The sequence below is a fragment of the Zingiber officinale genome, chromosome 2B, assembly GCF_018446385.1.
Source record: "Zingiber officinale cultivar Zhangliang chromosome 2B, Zo_v1.1, whole genome shotgun sequence".
Taxonomy (NCBI): domain Eukaryota; kingdom Viridiplantae; phylum Streptophyta; class Magnoliopsida; order Zingiberales; family Zingiberaceae; genus Zingiber; species Zingiber officinale.
The window spans coordinates 11,795,428-11,810,045 of record NC_055989.1 but is presented as its reverse complement, the minus strand read 5'-3'; the positions used below and the strand labels follow the sequence as shown (position 1 = coordinate 11,810,045).

The following is a 14,618-nucleotide window of genomic DNA, read 5'->3' as shown; positions in this document are numbered from 1 at the left end:
TTTTTTGATATATTGTCTACTAAAATATATTTATTTCCCCTTAAAATAATTTAATTATGTCACATTTAAATTATATTTAAATCTTTATTATATTTTTAGTATATTACATCCATCACCTAGTTTCATTTACTATGGTCTAGCTTCACTCACTAGGATTTCCGTTGTCTGTCTTCACTCACCATATATTTCACCATCTAGCTTCACTCACCAGAACTTCAACCACCTAACTTTATTCACTAGGGACTGACTTCACTTACCAAGATTTCAACCACCTATCTTCACTCATTAGAGTCTGTTTTCACTTATTAGGATTTTCCTTTACCTAACTTCCAATTATGACTAGTCACTTAGTAGACTTCTCACTTGCCTAACATTCAGTTAGAACTTACCCTTACTAGTCATCTAATGCTGACTAGACTTCTCTCTTCCAAATATCAAGTTTGGTTTAAATTAACCCATTAATTAACCTGACCATATTTAGGTACGTTGTTAAATATCAAAACTCTAGAAATCGATTGCACCAACAATAACAGTTATCAAGTAGTATTCATATATCATAGTAGCTACAGAATAACTTCTATACATTATGGTTAAATCCTGAATCTTTAAATCTTGAACAATAAATTCTAAACTTTAATATTATTATATAAAAATATTTTTTTACTAACGGGTCAAAATTATTTAAATTTTACTAAAATCAATCAAAATTACTTCCAAATAATTATAACATTTACTTAGCAATTTCTTACCATTGTGGCAGCAAAAATAAAATTAGATACGAGATAGTACCCTTTTATGATTTATATAACTTCAAATTTTTGTTTTAGTTGCCCAAGTACTTATGTCGATTAATTTTAGAGATGATCGATTCAATCCTATAAAAAATTTTCATCGATCATAAAGTACTTGGAAAGATCTTTCAACTCAATATTCTTATATCAACCATCTATTAAAAAAAAAATTATCTACTAATTTATTAAACTAAGATTTAATCCTTAAATATTTAAAAATTAGAAAGACATCGCACCGTTACACCATTTCTCTAGGGATATAGGTAGTTCGGATCCTCTGTCCCCATTTCTCTCTATCCCCATGTCCCACTGTCGATCGGACGGGTCAGATTACATCTGAAGAATGTCTTGCACATCACGAGGATATTGTATACATCTTAAAGATATCATGATATATTAAGATGTAATCTGGTTCATTCAATCGATAGTGAAATATGAGAATAGAGAAAAATAGAAACAAAGGATCTGAACTAAGGTACAGGACATCCGTTTTGAGTTTGTTTTTTTTTTTTTTTTTACCAATGACAAAAGAAAGTGAATTAACGCCCGTATCCCATTCTACTATTCTAGTAAACAGACGCAAGTTTGATGCCGGGTTATTGGGTCGGATATGGTTATTGGGTCCACCTGAGCTTCTACCAACTAACTTCGAAGCGGATCCGAGGGGCTCCCGCCCGTCTCGGAATCCGTAAACACGTGGGCGTCGTGCTAGCGACCAGCACAACACACTGCTCTTCCTTCTCCTTTCACTTTCGTTGTTTCATCTCATCGCTCTATCGAATCGATCCAATCCGCCGCCGAAATCGTCCAGGTCAAGTGTTTTTTCTTTGCGCTTCATCGAGTAGTGTTTTATTCGTCAATTGCATTTTTTCCGATTGATTCTGTGTTATTATTTCTCGGTAGTTCGTCGTTGGAAGCAGAAATTTTGATTTTTGGAGATGGCGTCGCCGGTTATGGCTTCCAACCCTGCGATTTTTGGAGCAAAGGTAAATTTTTTTCTCCACTGGTTCAAGTTGCATTCTGGTGGGAGCTTCCTAGTATATGATATACTACTTTTTTCTTCGATATGCAGAAGGAATTTGGCTTTGCGCCGTGCTCTTCGCCTTCGATTATGAGGCATCGTCTCCCAAGGCGCGCGTTGAACAAAGTCCTTGCAGTTGTGGCGCCGGCCCGATCTCCCGGAGCTCCCTCGGCCAGCGGTTCAGTTGGGAATTTGCTTCTTACACTTTGGACGACTGAGTTCTTCTGGTCCTCTTTTGCTTTTATCGCGGTGAAGATTTCTTATTTCGTCACATTCGTCTATTCAGGTTAAGCATGCAATGACGATGACGGAGAAGATCCTTGCACGAGTATCAGAGAAGTCGCATTTGGAACCTGGAGAGAATGTTTGGGTGAATGTTGATGTCTTGATGACTCATGATGTCGGTGGCCCCGGGACAATTGGGATCTTTAAGAAAGAATTTGGTCAGAATGCACGGGTAAGATGACTTATATTTTTTTATATGCTTTATTCTTCTGTTTGGTAAAGGAATAAGTGATGATATAAGATCTCCTCCCATGATGATTTGTGTTAACCACGCAAGTACCAGGGTATCCGTTCTGCTAAAATTATAGTTTGCCGTTGCGTTTAGTCAAGTAAATTTGCTTCATTAGATATGGACATCCAAAGAAGGATGTTAACTAGTTTCCATATTGCATATCATTCTTTCAAAGGCACATTTGTGAACCAAATATTTGTAAGCTATTGTAATTTATAAAAGCCTCTTGATATTGTTATCATAAGCATGAAGCATTGAGTATTAGGAAGTTTATCTCCTTATGAAATATATGTCAATGAAACAAAGTGGTGCTTTTATGAGAATAATTACTGCTTATACAACCATTCAACATTTTTGTTGTCTTTGACCTTGAATCTTGATAGAAGCCATAGTGTGTTGTATAGGGACTAAGGTGGATAATTGTTATTGGAATAGTCTGATTGTGAACACCAACCTGAATGCTAGCCACAGTCTATCTTATTTATACGGGACCAAACAAAGTGATTTCCTTCATCTTCCTAGGTTTCCCAGGTCATCTTATTTCCAAGAGATCTTTGATATTATCATAGGTATTTTATTTTTCTTTCCATAGGAGAGCCATAAAAGAATTTTTTTCCCCTGTATCTGATTTAGAGCCCCTGCCCTGAAGTGCCTTCCTACTCTTTAAATAAAGCAAATAATTTATTAACTGTGCCTGTTATACTTGAACCGAAACATTAAACAACAAACTTTAAGGGCACAAAGATTCTTGACCTGACATCCCTTTCCTGCAACCTGAGCAAACATTCAGCGGGCAGTACACATGATTTCTTGGTAACGTGGATTCTGTCAATTTATTATCAACTTCATTGGTATGTCATCCTTCTTTCCTGTAAATTTTTTTCTTATAATCTTGTGCATGATATGAAGACATTGACATAATAGTTGATGACATCAGACTACTAGAAATTGCATAATTGCATGTTACAACTTTTTCTTTTCTTTTTTTGTATGCTTCAATTCTTTCAGTAGCAGTCAATATTGCTTGAAAAATTCCAGACTTTTTTTCTCATTATATGGTTCAGAAAATATATCATGAGAATTTTGAAAGTTTTATTGTTTTCCCTTTTTATGCTAGGCATATGACACAATGATAGTGTTCATTGCTCAATTCTTTTTTCTTATTTGTGATGATACATATCCTCTCATTTTAACGCTGGTTGAAATGTCATTCTTAGGTTTGGGATCATGAAAAGATTGTTATAATACCAGATCACTACATATTTACTAGTGACGAGCGTGCAAACAGAAATGTGGATATCTTGAGGGACTTTTGTTTGGAGCAGAATATTAAATATTTTTATGATATCAAAGGTCTCAGTAACTTTAAGGTAGAGCTATCTTCACATATTTGTTGAATCTCAACTCTTTGCCTCTAAGCTTGCTCCTATATTTATGCTTCTATTCAAACATGAAGGCTAATCCAGATTATAAGGGTGTGTGTCATATTGCACTTGCACAAGAGGGTCATTGCAGGCCCGGAGAGGTGTGCATTACTTTTTAAATATCCATTGGATAAGCAGTTGATAAATTTGTGTCTTTCTACTCTAAAATCATTAGATTCACAGGTTTTACTCGGCACAGACTCCCACACATGTAATGCTGGTGCTTTTGGGCAATTCGCTACTGGAATTGGTAATACTGATGCAGGTTTTGTGATGGGAACTGGAAAACTTCTATTGAAGGTATCAAAACTCTTTTACTGGATTACATATTAGTTTTCAGAAATTATATTTAATGTTGTCCAGTGTATTTATTTTCTGTTATGATATGGATATTTGAGCCTTTTGTTTTCTGAATAAAAATGCAGCTTAAGGGAACATTGATAATGGCCTGGAATTTTTTTTTTTTTTTTTCTGCTGAGCTAAAATTGTATATTGTCCAAGTATTTTACATATCGTTCTTGTTGGTATGTTTGGTTCAATCAATTCTTTATTCTGCATTTTAACCATATAAATTGGGATGCAAAATTTTGAAAAAAAAATCTGATTTTCCTTTTTCCTTTTTCGCACCATTATTCACAACTATTGATATTACAGGCAGCTATTGTTCTTGGGTACCAACAAAAATCATTATTCTTTATTCTCCTGATGTGAATTATGAAGTTCATATTATGTGTTCATTAGGATTTTTTTTTTTTTATATTGCCAAGAGAAATGAAGCCTAAGCTTAGAGAAATGACGTCTGTATCAGAAATCCTTGATCCTTTCTGTTACTTGAGTTCAGCCACATAACAACATTTGCTTTCTCTAATGTGCAGCTGATCATAAGCGCCCATTAGGAACTTAATGTTTTTGTAGTTTAACTGCACAAACCCTGTACCAAGTTCTAATTAGTCATTCTGATATTATCTGATGATATTCCTGCGATGTTGAGATTGAATCTGATTCACGTGAACTGGAGTATAGGTTGATTAGGCAATAATACAAGGGCTCCATATGAGGGCTATAAAAATGACTTAATTTGCAAAAGCAAATTTCCATCTTAGTTTGTTCTGATATTAATAAAAGCTTTATTTAATTAATACTTGCTTATGATTATGATAACTAGAGAGAAAAAAGGAATTACCTACTATTGAATGAATCACCTAGACATATAAGGAAGATTTGATACACGATATGTTTATTTTATTCATAGAGACCCATCAACTTAGTATTTGATAATGCTTTATCTACAAAGTGTGAGTGCTGCCTATTTTTTAAGTGAAACTAATGAGAAACTTTGCACCCTCCTTTCTTCATGCAAACAAACCACAGCACTTTTCAATTCTCTCTGAGATGTAGTGAGGCAGTTCTATCCTTCTTTACAGCCCTTCCCATTTCAAAGCAGTCGAGTGTTCTGATGATGGATTCAAACCTTCAATCGGCAAAGAACCTGCAGACTTGTTTGGAATTGTAGGAAACCCAGATCACCTAACTAAGCCTATATGTTTCTGATACATGCATTATGGCTTCTTTAACCTTGGTAAACCACCACTGTCAGCTTATTATGAATAAGTAAGGTCGTGAGCATCATTCCTGCTTGATGCCACAAGTTCATGAACTTCATGAAGAAACCGCCACTGTCAGTTTATTATGAATAAGTAGGTCATGAGCATCATTCCTACATAGCTTGGTAAACCACCACTGATAGTTTATTAGAGCATCCACAATGGTTGGAAATATTTCTTCCAAATATTTATGGTCCCCACTTTCACGTCACTCTTCAAATATCCTATTATTCAAATATCCCAAATCTCATAATGAAATATCTCACCAATCAAATATTTATGGGTCTCACCCATCAAATATCTCACTCTCAAATATCCCCAACTTCACAATCAAATAACGTTCGAAAAAATGAACGTTGATTAACATTCGGTTGATTTTTTTTTTCCAACGTTCATTTTTTATTTTTTTTTCCCAACGTTCCTGTTTTTTAATTTGCTTTTCCAACGTTTGTTTTTGTAACGTTCCATTTTTGGAACGTTCGTGTTTTTTTAATTTTTCAGTTTAATTAAATTTTAAAAAAAAATTAAAAAACAAGAAAAATGGTAACCCATCATTTTGGTGGGCCCCACAAGAAGGAAATCACCGGGCACAAACTTGTGTCCGGTGATTTCTAATCACTTAACAAATATCCCCTCCAATGGAGGATATTTGAAAGGAGGGGATATTTAGAGAAATATCCCCCATTGGAGATGCTCTCATGAATAAGCAGGGTCAGGAGCATCATTCCTTCATGATGCCACAAGTTGATGCCTAGAACTGAGTCCTCTTATAAATGCTTTGTTTGATTAAATTCTTGTGTAATGTTCTTCATCTAGGCAATGTTTCCTTTGCCCATTATGATTTTCCATATTAATACAATTGGAAGAATTGCTTAATGATTCCTCGACATTATCTTGTTATTGACTGGTTAGTTTTAGGTTCCTCCTACTTTGAGGTTTGTACTGGATGGAGAAATGCCAAACTACTTACTTGCCAAGGATTTGATTCTACAAGTAAGTTAAATTACTTTTCATCTTGATTGGTGCATGTCTGTTCTTTTGAACCTTCTTATTGATGTCCAGATAATTGGTGAAATAACTGTTGCTGGTGCAACATATAAATCAATGGAATTTGTTGGTTCTACTATCCAAGGACTAAATGTAAGTGCTAATTCACATAGTAACAGATTCTGAGTGGAAGTGATGAATCTATTTTTTCCCCATCAAGATGGAAGAGAGAATGACATTGTGCAATATGGCTGTTGAAGCTGGTGGTAAGAACGGGGTTGTCCCTGCTGATGAAGTTACATTCAAGTATCTCGAGGTTTTGAAGTTTACTCTTTTTATGCTTGGTGTTTCAAGTCAATTACTTAATTGCTCTTAGTGAGTTGATTGTGATGAAGATTTTTTTTTTGCCTTTTGTTCTTTGGGATGTTTATATATGCATACCACCACCATGTTATTCAAGTTGTGCATGTTCAAACTTCAAAAATCATTTGGTTGAAGTATAGTTTTCCTCACTTGTTATTAACTTCATAGGATAAAACTTCCGAGAACTATGAACCAGTGTACAGTGATGACAATGCCAGGTAATTATTTATTCCAGTCTTTATTTTGTCCTTTAAAACATGATGCTCCATGTACCCACACACACTGATATTCCAATTCTTAGAAACTGCTGAAATAAATACTATCATGACCTTAAATACCCCAGTGACTTAATTTTTATCTGTTATTTTGGTACTTTGGGTTAATTTGAAACATGCAGTTATATATATATATATATATATAGATACTGATATTCCTTAGAAGCTGCTGTAATAAACACTATCATGACCTTAAATACCCAAGTGACTTAATTTTGTATCTGTTATTTTGGTACTTTGGGTTAATTTGAAACATGCAGTTATTGTTGCATTAATTTTATGTTGTAAGATATACTTCCAAATGTCTTTACAGATTTATTGGAGAATATAGAATTGATGTCTCCAAGGTGGAACCGTTGGTTGCAAAGGTGTGTAGTTAACATACTATTGTCCATTTTCTTTGTTTCTCATGGTTAATTTTGACATAGATTTCAAATCTCTCCATAACAAGAATCTTGATACTTCTGTAGTGTTAATTTACCATTTTCAGCCAACTAATTATTCTTAATCTTATGCTGCTAATATCCAGCCACATTCTCCTGACAATCGTGCTTTAGCAAGAGAATGCAAGGATGTGAAAATTGATAGAGTCTACATAGGCTCTTGCACAGGGGGAAAGACAGAGGACTTCTTAGCTGCAGCTAAAGTGTTCCTAGCTTCAGTAAGGGGAATTTTGTTTAGCTTCTCTATTTAATTTTAATTGGTTGTGAAAAATGTCATTTAGAAGGGGCCTTGGCGCAACGGTAAAGTTGTTGTCGTGTGACTTGTAGTCACATATTTGAGTTGCGGAAACAACATCTTGTAGTGCAAGGTAAGGTTGCATACAATGTACCCTTCTCCGGGACCCGTATTGGCGAGAGCTTCATGCACTGAGGAACTTTTTTTTTTTTTCTTGGAAAAATGTCATTTAACAAAATGATAAAGTTGTCTTTCTCTGCTTTAGATCACATGTTCTTATGATGGTTCTTTTCCAATTTGGACACTCAGAAATCAGAAATGAATTATGTCTGACTTCAATCAACTTCTTAGAAATCCAGTTAGATAACTCTGAACCAAGTAAACTGTCCCATGCGTGAAACAGGACTGACACATTGTACAAGCAAGTTTTACCTTTTGATTTGCATGCGAAATTATACTTTTTATCTTAAAAGAACTGGTTTTATTCACTATTTTAGACTAATTCTGCTTCTACATATCTGGCTATTTATTTTTCTTCAGTTAGAAAACTTGTTATCTTTCATCTACAAAACGGTCAGTATCACTTCACTTTTGGATGTTCGTTAGACATTAACTCTTTAATAATCATTAATAGCCAATGAATTACTTTAAATATGAATATGTAAATTGGAGAAAGCAAACATATTATGGGATTAGGCTTTCGTTGTCTTTGCAAACTGTAACTTTGTTCTAAGATGAGCTGCTTGGGATTGTTATTATGGCTTATTGGCAACAGTGTTGTACTGTTTATTATTATTTTTTTTTCCATTTAGAAACTAGTTAGAGGTAAACTAAGACAAAACTATTTGGAAAGAAAAGCTTGAATTGGGATAACCATTTTTTAGAAGTTTGTTTTCAAGTGCCAAGCATGATGGCTAAAGAGAATTATGAATTTTTGCTTGATATTTACATCTGCTATCAATAATCATTTCTGATCTTATTTTATGGAACTGGGGTTAGCCATGAAACAATAAGTTTTGAGTTGTATCTGCAGCCATATTTCAAGAGAGAACGACTTCTGCTTGCAAGAAATATTTACAAAGACATTATATTGATTGAACATTTCATCATCTTCAAATTTGTAGTCTTTCCAGTTGATAACATTTAACCCCCATTGTTACTGACTCTTCAAATACCTGAAACAGAGCTGTTATTGTTCATATACAACAAAATTGTTCGTTTTCAGTTGGATGGCTTTAGAGTTATAGTGACAATTTAAATGAATACTTCTATTTGGATTCAGGACTTCTGACCTTGATTTAATATTGAGCTAAAAAGAATGATAGCTCATGTTGTGAAGAGAGATTTTGCTTGAACCTTTAATATCAATTTAAAACTTCAAATATGTCTGCCTTTGTGCTAAAATCATGGTCCATGATGTTGAAGTTGATGCACCAACTTTGATTGTGTCATGATATAACTTGTTAAGTTTCCTAAAAAGAAGACATCCTGCCAAGTCAAATGCTTAAAAAGTTGTGGTTTAGAGGCAGAAAATACTCCATAAATATTAAGCATAAAATTCTCCTTATACTGCTTCGAATATCTCTAGTATTGTACTAGAATTTGGGTATCTCACTGCCGTCTTAGATTGTCTATTCTTTTTTGAAAACCTAAGCTGTGATGTCTGGTTGTTGTACACTGATTCTTGTAATATTTATTTGCAGGGGAAAAAGGTTAAAGTTCCAACGTTCCTTGTTCCTGCCACACAAAAGGTAGCATTATTGCATCAATCAAGATTAGGGGGCTTACATTAGTTGCTCATCGTATAAACTTCTACAGGTATGGATGGACATTTATAGCCTCCCTGTACCTGGATCTGGGGGGAAGACTTGTTCTCAGATATTTGAGGAGGCTGGTTGTGATACTCCAACTAGTCCCAGTTGTGGAGCTTGCTTGGGTGGTCCTCGAGATACATATGCACGGATGAATGAGCCACAGGCAAGTTAGACATGACCTCAAGTTTCATGTTGATCTTCACTAGTAATTATCAGCTTCATGCTTGGTATTGTGCTGCTGATGATTTTCAACTTTTTTTTTTTTTTTGGTTTGGTTTATGCAGATTTGCGTATCCACCACAAACAGAAATTTCCCCGGCAGGATGGGCCATAAGGAAGGGCAGATATACCTAGCTTCGCCGTATACTGCTGCATCTTCAGCTTTGACTGGATACGTTGCTGATCCTAGAGATTTTCTCATGTAGAAGGGGAAAAATATCAGTGTCTGTCAAATGTCTTCACAGAGAATTAGTTTCAGATTATATTTTGCTTTGACTCCTATTTAACTTCTTGTTTAACATTAGAGTTTCTGAGGTCTACTAGAAGAATAAGCTTTTATTATTCTTAATTGACTTTAGTTTTTGGTCTTGGCTTGTGAGAAGTCTTATGTTTCATGAGGATTTCAAAGAAATTTGTAGGTTTATGTTGCTAAAGTGATCAGGTATTGGTTGTGTTTGTTTACAGGAAACATTTCTAGTGTTCCATCTTTCAGTTCATTTTCCATAAAATTGGTAAGTGAAATAGCACACATAAAATTTTATCATTTTTTTTTATTTTACAGGAAATTATTCTTCAAGAAAATGAGGGTTTATCCTAGGACAAGTTCTGTATTGTACTGATATACTATGCCAAATGATGAAACCAACTTGATTTACAAAAAAAAAAATCAAGTATTGTTTCAAGCAAATGCATAGAATAGTTATCATTGCAACCTAAGATTGTTCTTTTATAAGTTATCTTCAGTTAGACAAATAGAATTAGCTTTTAGCTTGCCTATGATGAATATATCTCCTGAATTCTACTCAACAACTGTGAATTGTTGCAATTTGGACTACTACATTCATCTTCTTAACTACTTACTACCTACATGCATAGTTTTGGATTCATGCTCGCAACATGTTACATAGTTTTACAGTGTCTAAACTCAATCAATGGAGGAGGCTGAGGGTTTCCAAGGACTTGGAAGTCTGATCCAGGTTGTGGTAAGTAGGTGCATCTTGTGGTGGCAGCATGTGCAGGTACTTGCAATTTGGACACAATGGTGACGACTTGCACAGCATGACAAGAAGATGGCAATTCACACAAACTAATGCCACCATGTTACCGCTCGAACTGCACTGCTTCATCTCCGGAGCTGCGCAATTGACCTTCCCTTCCGAGCCCGGAAACGCCAAAACATTGAGATCCAACTCCATGCTTCGCTCCTTGGGCCTCTCCCAGGTCTTCTTCATCGTCTTCCTGTTCAGGTAATACATCTTCCCTGACTGCCACAGATTGATTGACTTGCACAAAGTTAGATATACTTGCTATATCCTATTTCATGTACTCAAGAAGTTTTGAACTCAAACTAACTCACTTGCAAGTCCAAGCACTGCTCCCAATCCAGTGGCAGAGGATCATTGAGCTGGAGATCAATGTTGCTACTTTGGCTCACTGGATCACTACTCCATGTCAGTTGTTGCTTTCTCAGATCCAATTCCTTTCGCGACATCGATCGAGGTGGGCCAAGTGAAAGCTCTGTGTGCTCCATGGCCAGTTTGATCCAAGTAATACCTCTTCCTCCTCCTTCACTCTTAAGCTTTCATGTGTTCATATACTTAGTGTGGACGATATATATATAGAGATTGAGTGGGTGAGATGGTAAACTTGGAGGAACAGATAGTGCGCAAAGATTGATTGATGGGATCATGCAAGGTCGTGTGTGGAGAGTAAATAGGGTTCTTAAAGTGGATTCATCCAACGCCATTAAGAGGAGAGCAGCCCTGTGCATTTAAAGTAGACTGTAGACTGGAAGGTCACCTTAAATTGCTTCAAACCTCTCCATTTAAGACCTCCCTGTACGAACGCCCACTAGATACGGGATCATCTTCAATAATTGTACTTGAGCTGTTGCGTATATTGAGATCGACTTTAGGGCCGTAAATGAACCAAATGTTCATGAGTAAGTTTGATGTTCTATTTAGTAAGAACTTGTTTATGTTCGTTCAATACACATAAAGTTAATTAATTGAACAAGTTCGAATAGTTCATTAAACTAAATGAACAAGCTTGAATACATATGTGTTCAGCTCATTAATATTCATGAACAAGGATAGTGAACTATTCGTAAACAAAGTTTGTGAACAATGTTCATCAATAAAACTCTCATTAATATGGTAAATAAAAAAAACTTTTTAAATGAACAAATAAACTTGTATTATCAAGCTTAATAATCAATCAAACAGTTAAACCAAATTTGAACTGAGAGTTCGCTTGTAAAAAGGAAACTAAGTCAAGCTTGAACAACCATTTCAACGACTTGGTTCATTTTAAGCTCAGTTTGGTTTAGCTCGGTTATCTTATCAAACAAATTTGAATACCACGAAGCTTGGCTCGGTTTGGCTCGTTTACCACCTATTCAACTTTGGGACATGAATTTTTTACAGATAGAATCAGAGTTGGAGAGGATCCCATGCTGCATGCTCAGTTCATCCCATGTACGAACCACCAAAATCTTACTCTTCCATGCTCACCAAAATTTGAGATCTATGTAAGATTCAAGCTAATGATCTGCATCTCATAGTGATTTAATTTCTCCAGGTCAGCTGCATACTTGTGAAACTACAGTGTATTAACTCTCATGGAGTAATGAATTGCTTCCAGTGGGTGGGCATTCATGAGCAGGCTCTCAAGGAATTTAATTCTGCTTATGAAATGAGAAGGAAAAAAAAATGCGAAGTAGATAAAATGGTGGAGGGAAGGGACGCTCGCAAAGCAAACCTTCTCAACGACCTCCGCGCAATGCCAGGGCAAATTAATGTGGTGGGCTGTGGCTTCTACGAGCTCACCAGTGCCAACAACTGCAATTAATCATGGAGCTTGCCTCACTCTCTGGCCATGAAGGCTCCAAGGCATTCAATGTTCGATGACGCCATTAACGCCAGTGGATTTAATGCTGCAACAGCCGACAACTTCTATGCTGGAAGATACTTGTAAAACGATTGAACAGGGCATATTAAAAGATTAGAGACTTACAAGTGAGTGTTTTAGGGAAAGGAGAAGACCCTCAGTGTGCTCTAGAATTCACCAAACAATAGAGTTGGACTTAGAGACATGATAAGAGGAATAAGACAGTGTCTGTTTTGTTCAAAAAGGATCCAAGGAAAATCATTGTTAAAAGAAAATTCATTATGCTTGATGGTTCCTTTTGGTTCCTCCTATTGATATGGTATGCTTCCTTCTGGAATTGTATCTAGTTCATTTATATGTTTTTTTTTTTTTATCATTGATACTCAATTTTGGTAGAAAGTTGGTGGTGAGGAAAGGTCATTAGCTTAGACCTTCTCCTCCCTTTCAAAACTATTTTAACAATCTCTCTTTGTGCTAGGTAAGGTGTTTTTCTATATCGCGCCGTGTCTGCCTCATCGACATCTTTCTGAACCTGAGCATGCTCGCCATTCTTGAAGGAGCTATCGTCCGAAGGCCTTCGCCTGAAGAAATGCCATGGAGAAGTAAAGAGGTGGTCATCAGTGGCGGATCTAGGAGGGAGCGGGGGTGTGCTTGAGCACCTCCTTGCTCCCGGAAAATTCCACCAGTATGCTCCAGTCCGAGGGGCAATGAGAAGGAAGACAAGCTCCAGCTTCTTTCTTTGAGTACCATTTTTCTTTTTTGTCTAGATCCGCCCGACCGCCACTGGTGGTCATACGAAATCAAGCAAAGAACAAAGGGTAGTTGGATCTTCTACCATCCTAATACACGCCATTTTCACATAGCACATAAAACAAGTTTGTCAAAAGGCCTAAACTTGCTAGTTTCTCGAAAGGAATACACCAGGAACAAACAAGAATGTTGGCTGGTATCTTAGGCCTAGTGTGAGGTTGGAAGGATCCAATTCCAAGCGATGTAGGGCCGCTAAAACAACCCATGGACGCTCTTCCTTTTTGATCACTCGGCCGACAATGAAATAGGGATGTCAATTTGGATGGTTCAAATGGAGTTGAAGCAAGGATGCACTCAAACACTATATGAAAATCCTAAACCCGGTCAATTTGATTAAAAAGATTTTTTTTTGATTTTTTAAAATAATTTTTCATTTTTATCTTAATATTTTATTATTATAATACTAATCTTGATGTTAATCTATTAAATCTTAAATTTGGATCAATCTCGGTCAATCCTAACAATCTTAATATAATCTAAAAATCTTTCAATTCAAAATAAAAAATCTCTTATTTGAACCTAATACTCTTATGATCGAGGGATTCAAGGGGTCAAATTTATTTTTGACACTCTTAATCTAGAGTAATTCCAAAGTAGGTTTAGATCCAAATTAATGGGAAATCTGTTGGTGCAATATTTCCTAGGTCAAGGTTGATCGTGTTGACTGAGCTTAAATTGAGTCAAGCTCGAGTCTTGATGTTGTGGTTTCGATGTTTGACAATACATGTAGTCAATACATGAAGATTGCAGGTGAAATTGTTCATGTGTGAAGAAGAGTCAAGTAGGTCAAGATTGACTGGATACTTGACTGGAAAGTCCTGGTGAGTGAAGCCAGGTGAAAGTCCTAACTGGGAAGTTAGGCAGAAGGAAATCCTAGTGAGTGAAGCTAGGTGAAAGTCCTGGTGAGTGAAGCTAGGCAGATGGAAAGACCTAGTGAGTGAAGCTAGGCAGAAGGAAATCTTGGTGAGTGAAGTCAGGTGAAAGACCTAGTGAGTGAAGCTAGGCAGAAGGAAATCCTGGTGAGTGAAGCCAGGTGAAAGACCTAGTGAGTGAAGCTAGGCAGAAGGAAATCCTGGTGAGTGAAGCCAGGTGAAAGACCTAGTGAGTGAAGCTAGGCAGAAGAAAGTCCTGGTGAGTGAAGCCAGGTGAAAGACCTAGTGAGTGAAGCTAGGCAGAAGAAAGTCCTGGTGAGTGAAGTCAGGCAGATAGAAAGTCCTAGTGAGTGA

The 14,618-nt window shown here is 36.2% G+C and overlaps 2 protein-coding genes and 1 long non-coding RNA gene across 5 annotated transcripts; 2 read left to right on the top strand and 1 right to left on the bottom strand.

Moving 5' to 3' along the window:
- The first annotated feature begins 1,501 nt into the window (after positions 1-1,501).
- On the top strand, positions 1,502-10,127 carry LOC122045296 (3-isopropylmalate dehydratase large subunit, chloroplastic-like). Of its 3 annotated transcripts, none has more exons than XM_042605454.1 (16): positions 1,502-1,602; positions 1,695-1,777; positions 1,864-1,995; positions 2,099-2,269; positions 3,547-3,699; positions 3,786-3,854; positions 3,937-4,053; positions 6,276-6,350; positions 6,420-6,497; positions 6,565-6,660; positions 6,876-6,925; positions 7,296-7,350; positions 7,512-7,643; positions 9,364-9,411; positions 9,479-9,637; positions 9,759-10,127. In XM_042605454.1, exons 2-16 carry the CDS (start codon positions 1,730-1,732, stop codon positions 9,897-9,899), a joined length of 1,524 nt encoding a protein of 507 aa, XP_042461388.1. In that variant the 5' UTR covers positions 1,502-1,602; positions 1,695-1,729; the 3' UTR covers positions 9,900-10,127. The 3 variants fall into 3 exon arrangements, with proteins under 3 accessions (XP_042461388.1, XP_042461386.1, XP_042461387.1); XM_042605452.1 differs by having other exon boundaries at positions 1,526-1,602; positions 1,712-1,777; XM_042605453.1 differs by having other exon boundaries at positions 1,528-1,777.
- A 379-nt stretch (positions 10,128-10,506) lies between these two features.
- LOC122045297 lies at positions 10,507-11,224 on the bottom strand. The gene is made up of 2 exons (XM_042605455.1): positions 11,051-11,224; positions 10,507-10,958 (listed from the first exon to the last, which is right to left on the bottom strand). Exons 1-2 carry the CDS (start codon positions 11,222-11,224, stop codon positions 10,623-10,625), a joined length of 510 nt encoding a protein of 169 aa, XP_042461389.1. The 3' UTR covers positions 10,507-10,622.
- On the top strand, positions 10,827-13,580 carry LOC122045298. Its single transcript, XR_006129967.1, has 5 exons — positions 10,827-10,940; positions 11,026-11,240; positions 12,120-12,170; positions 12,274-12,901; positions 13,066-13,580. It is a non-coding gene; the product is annotated as an uncharacterized LOC122045298 (long non-coding RNA).
- The last annotated feature ends 1,038 nt before the right edge of the window (positions 13,581-14,618 follow it).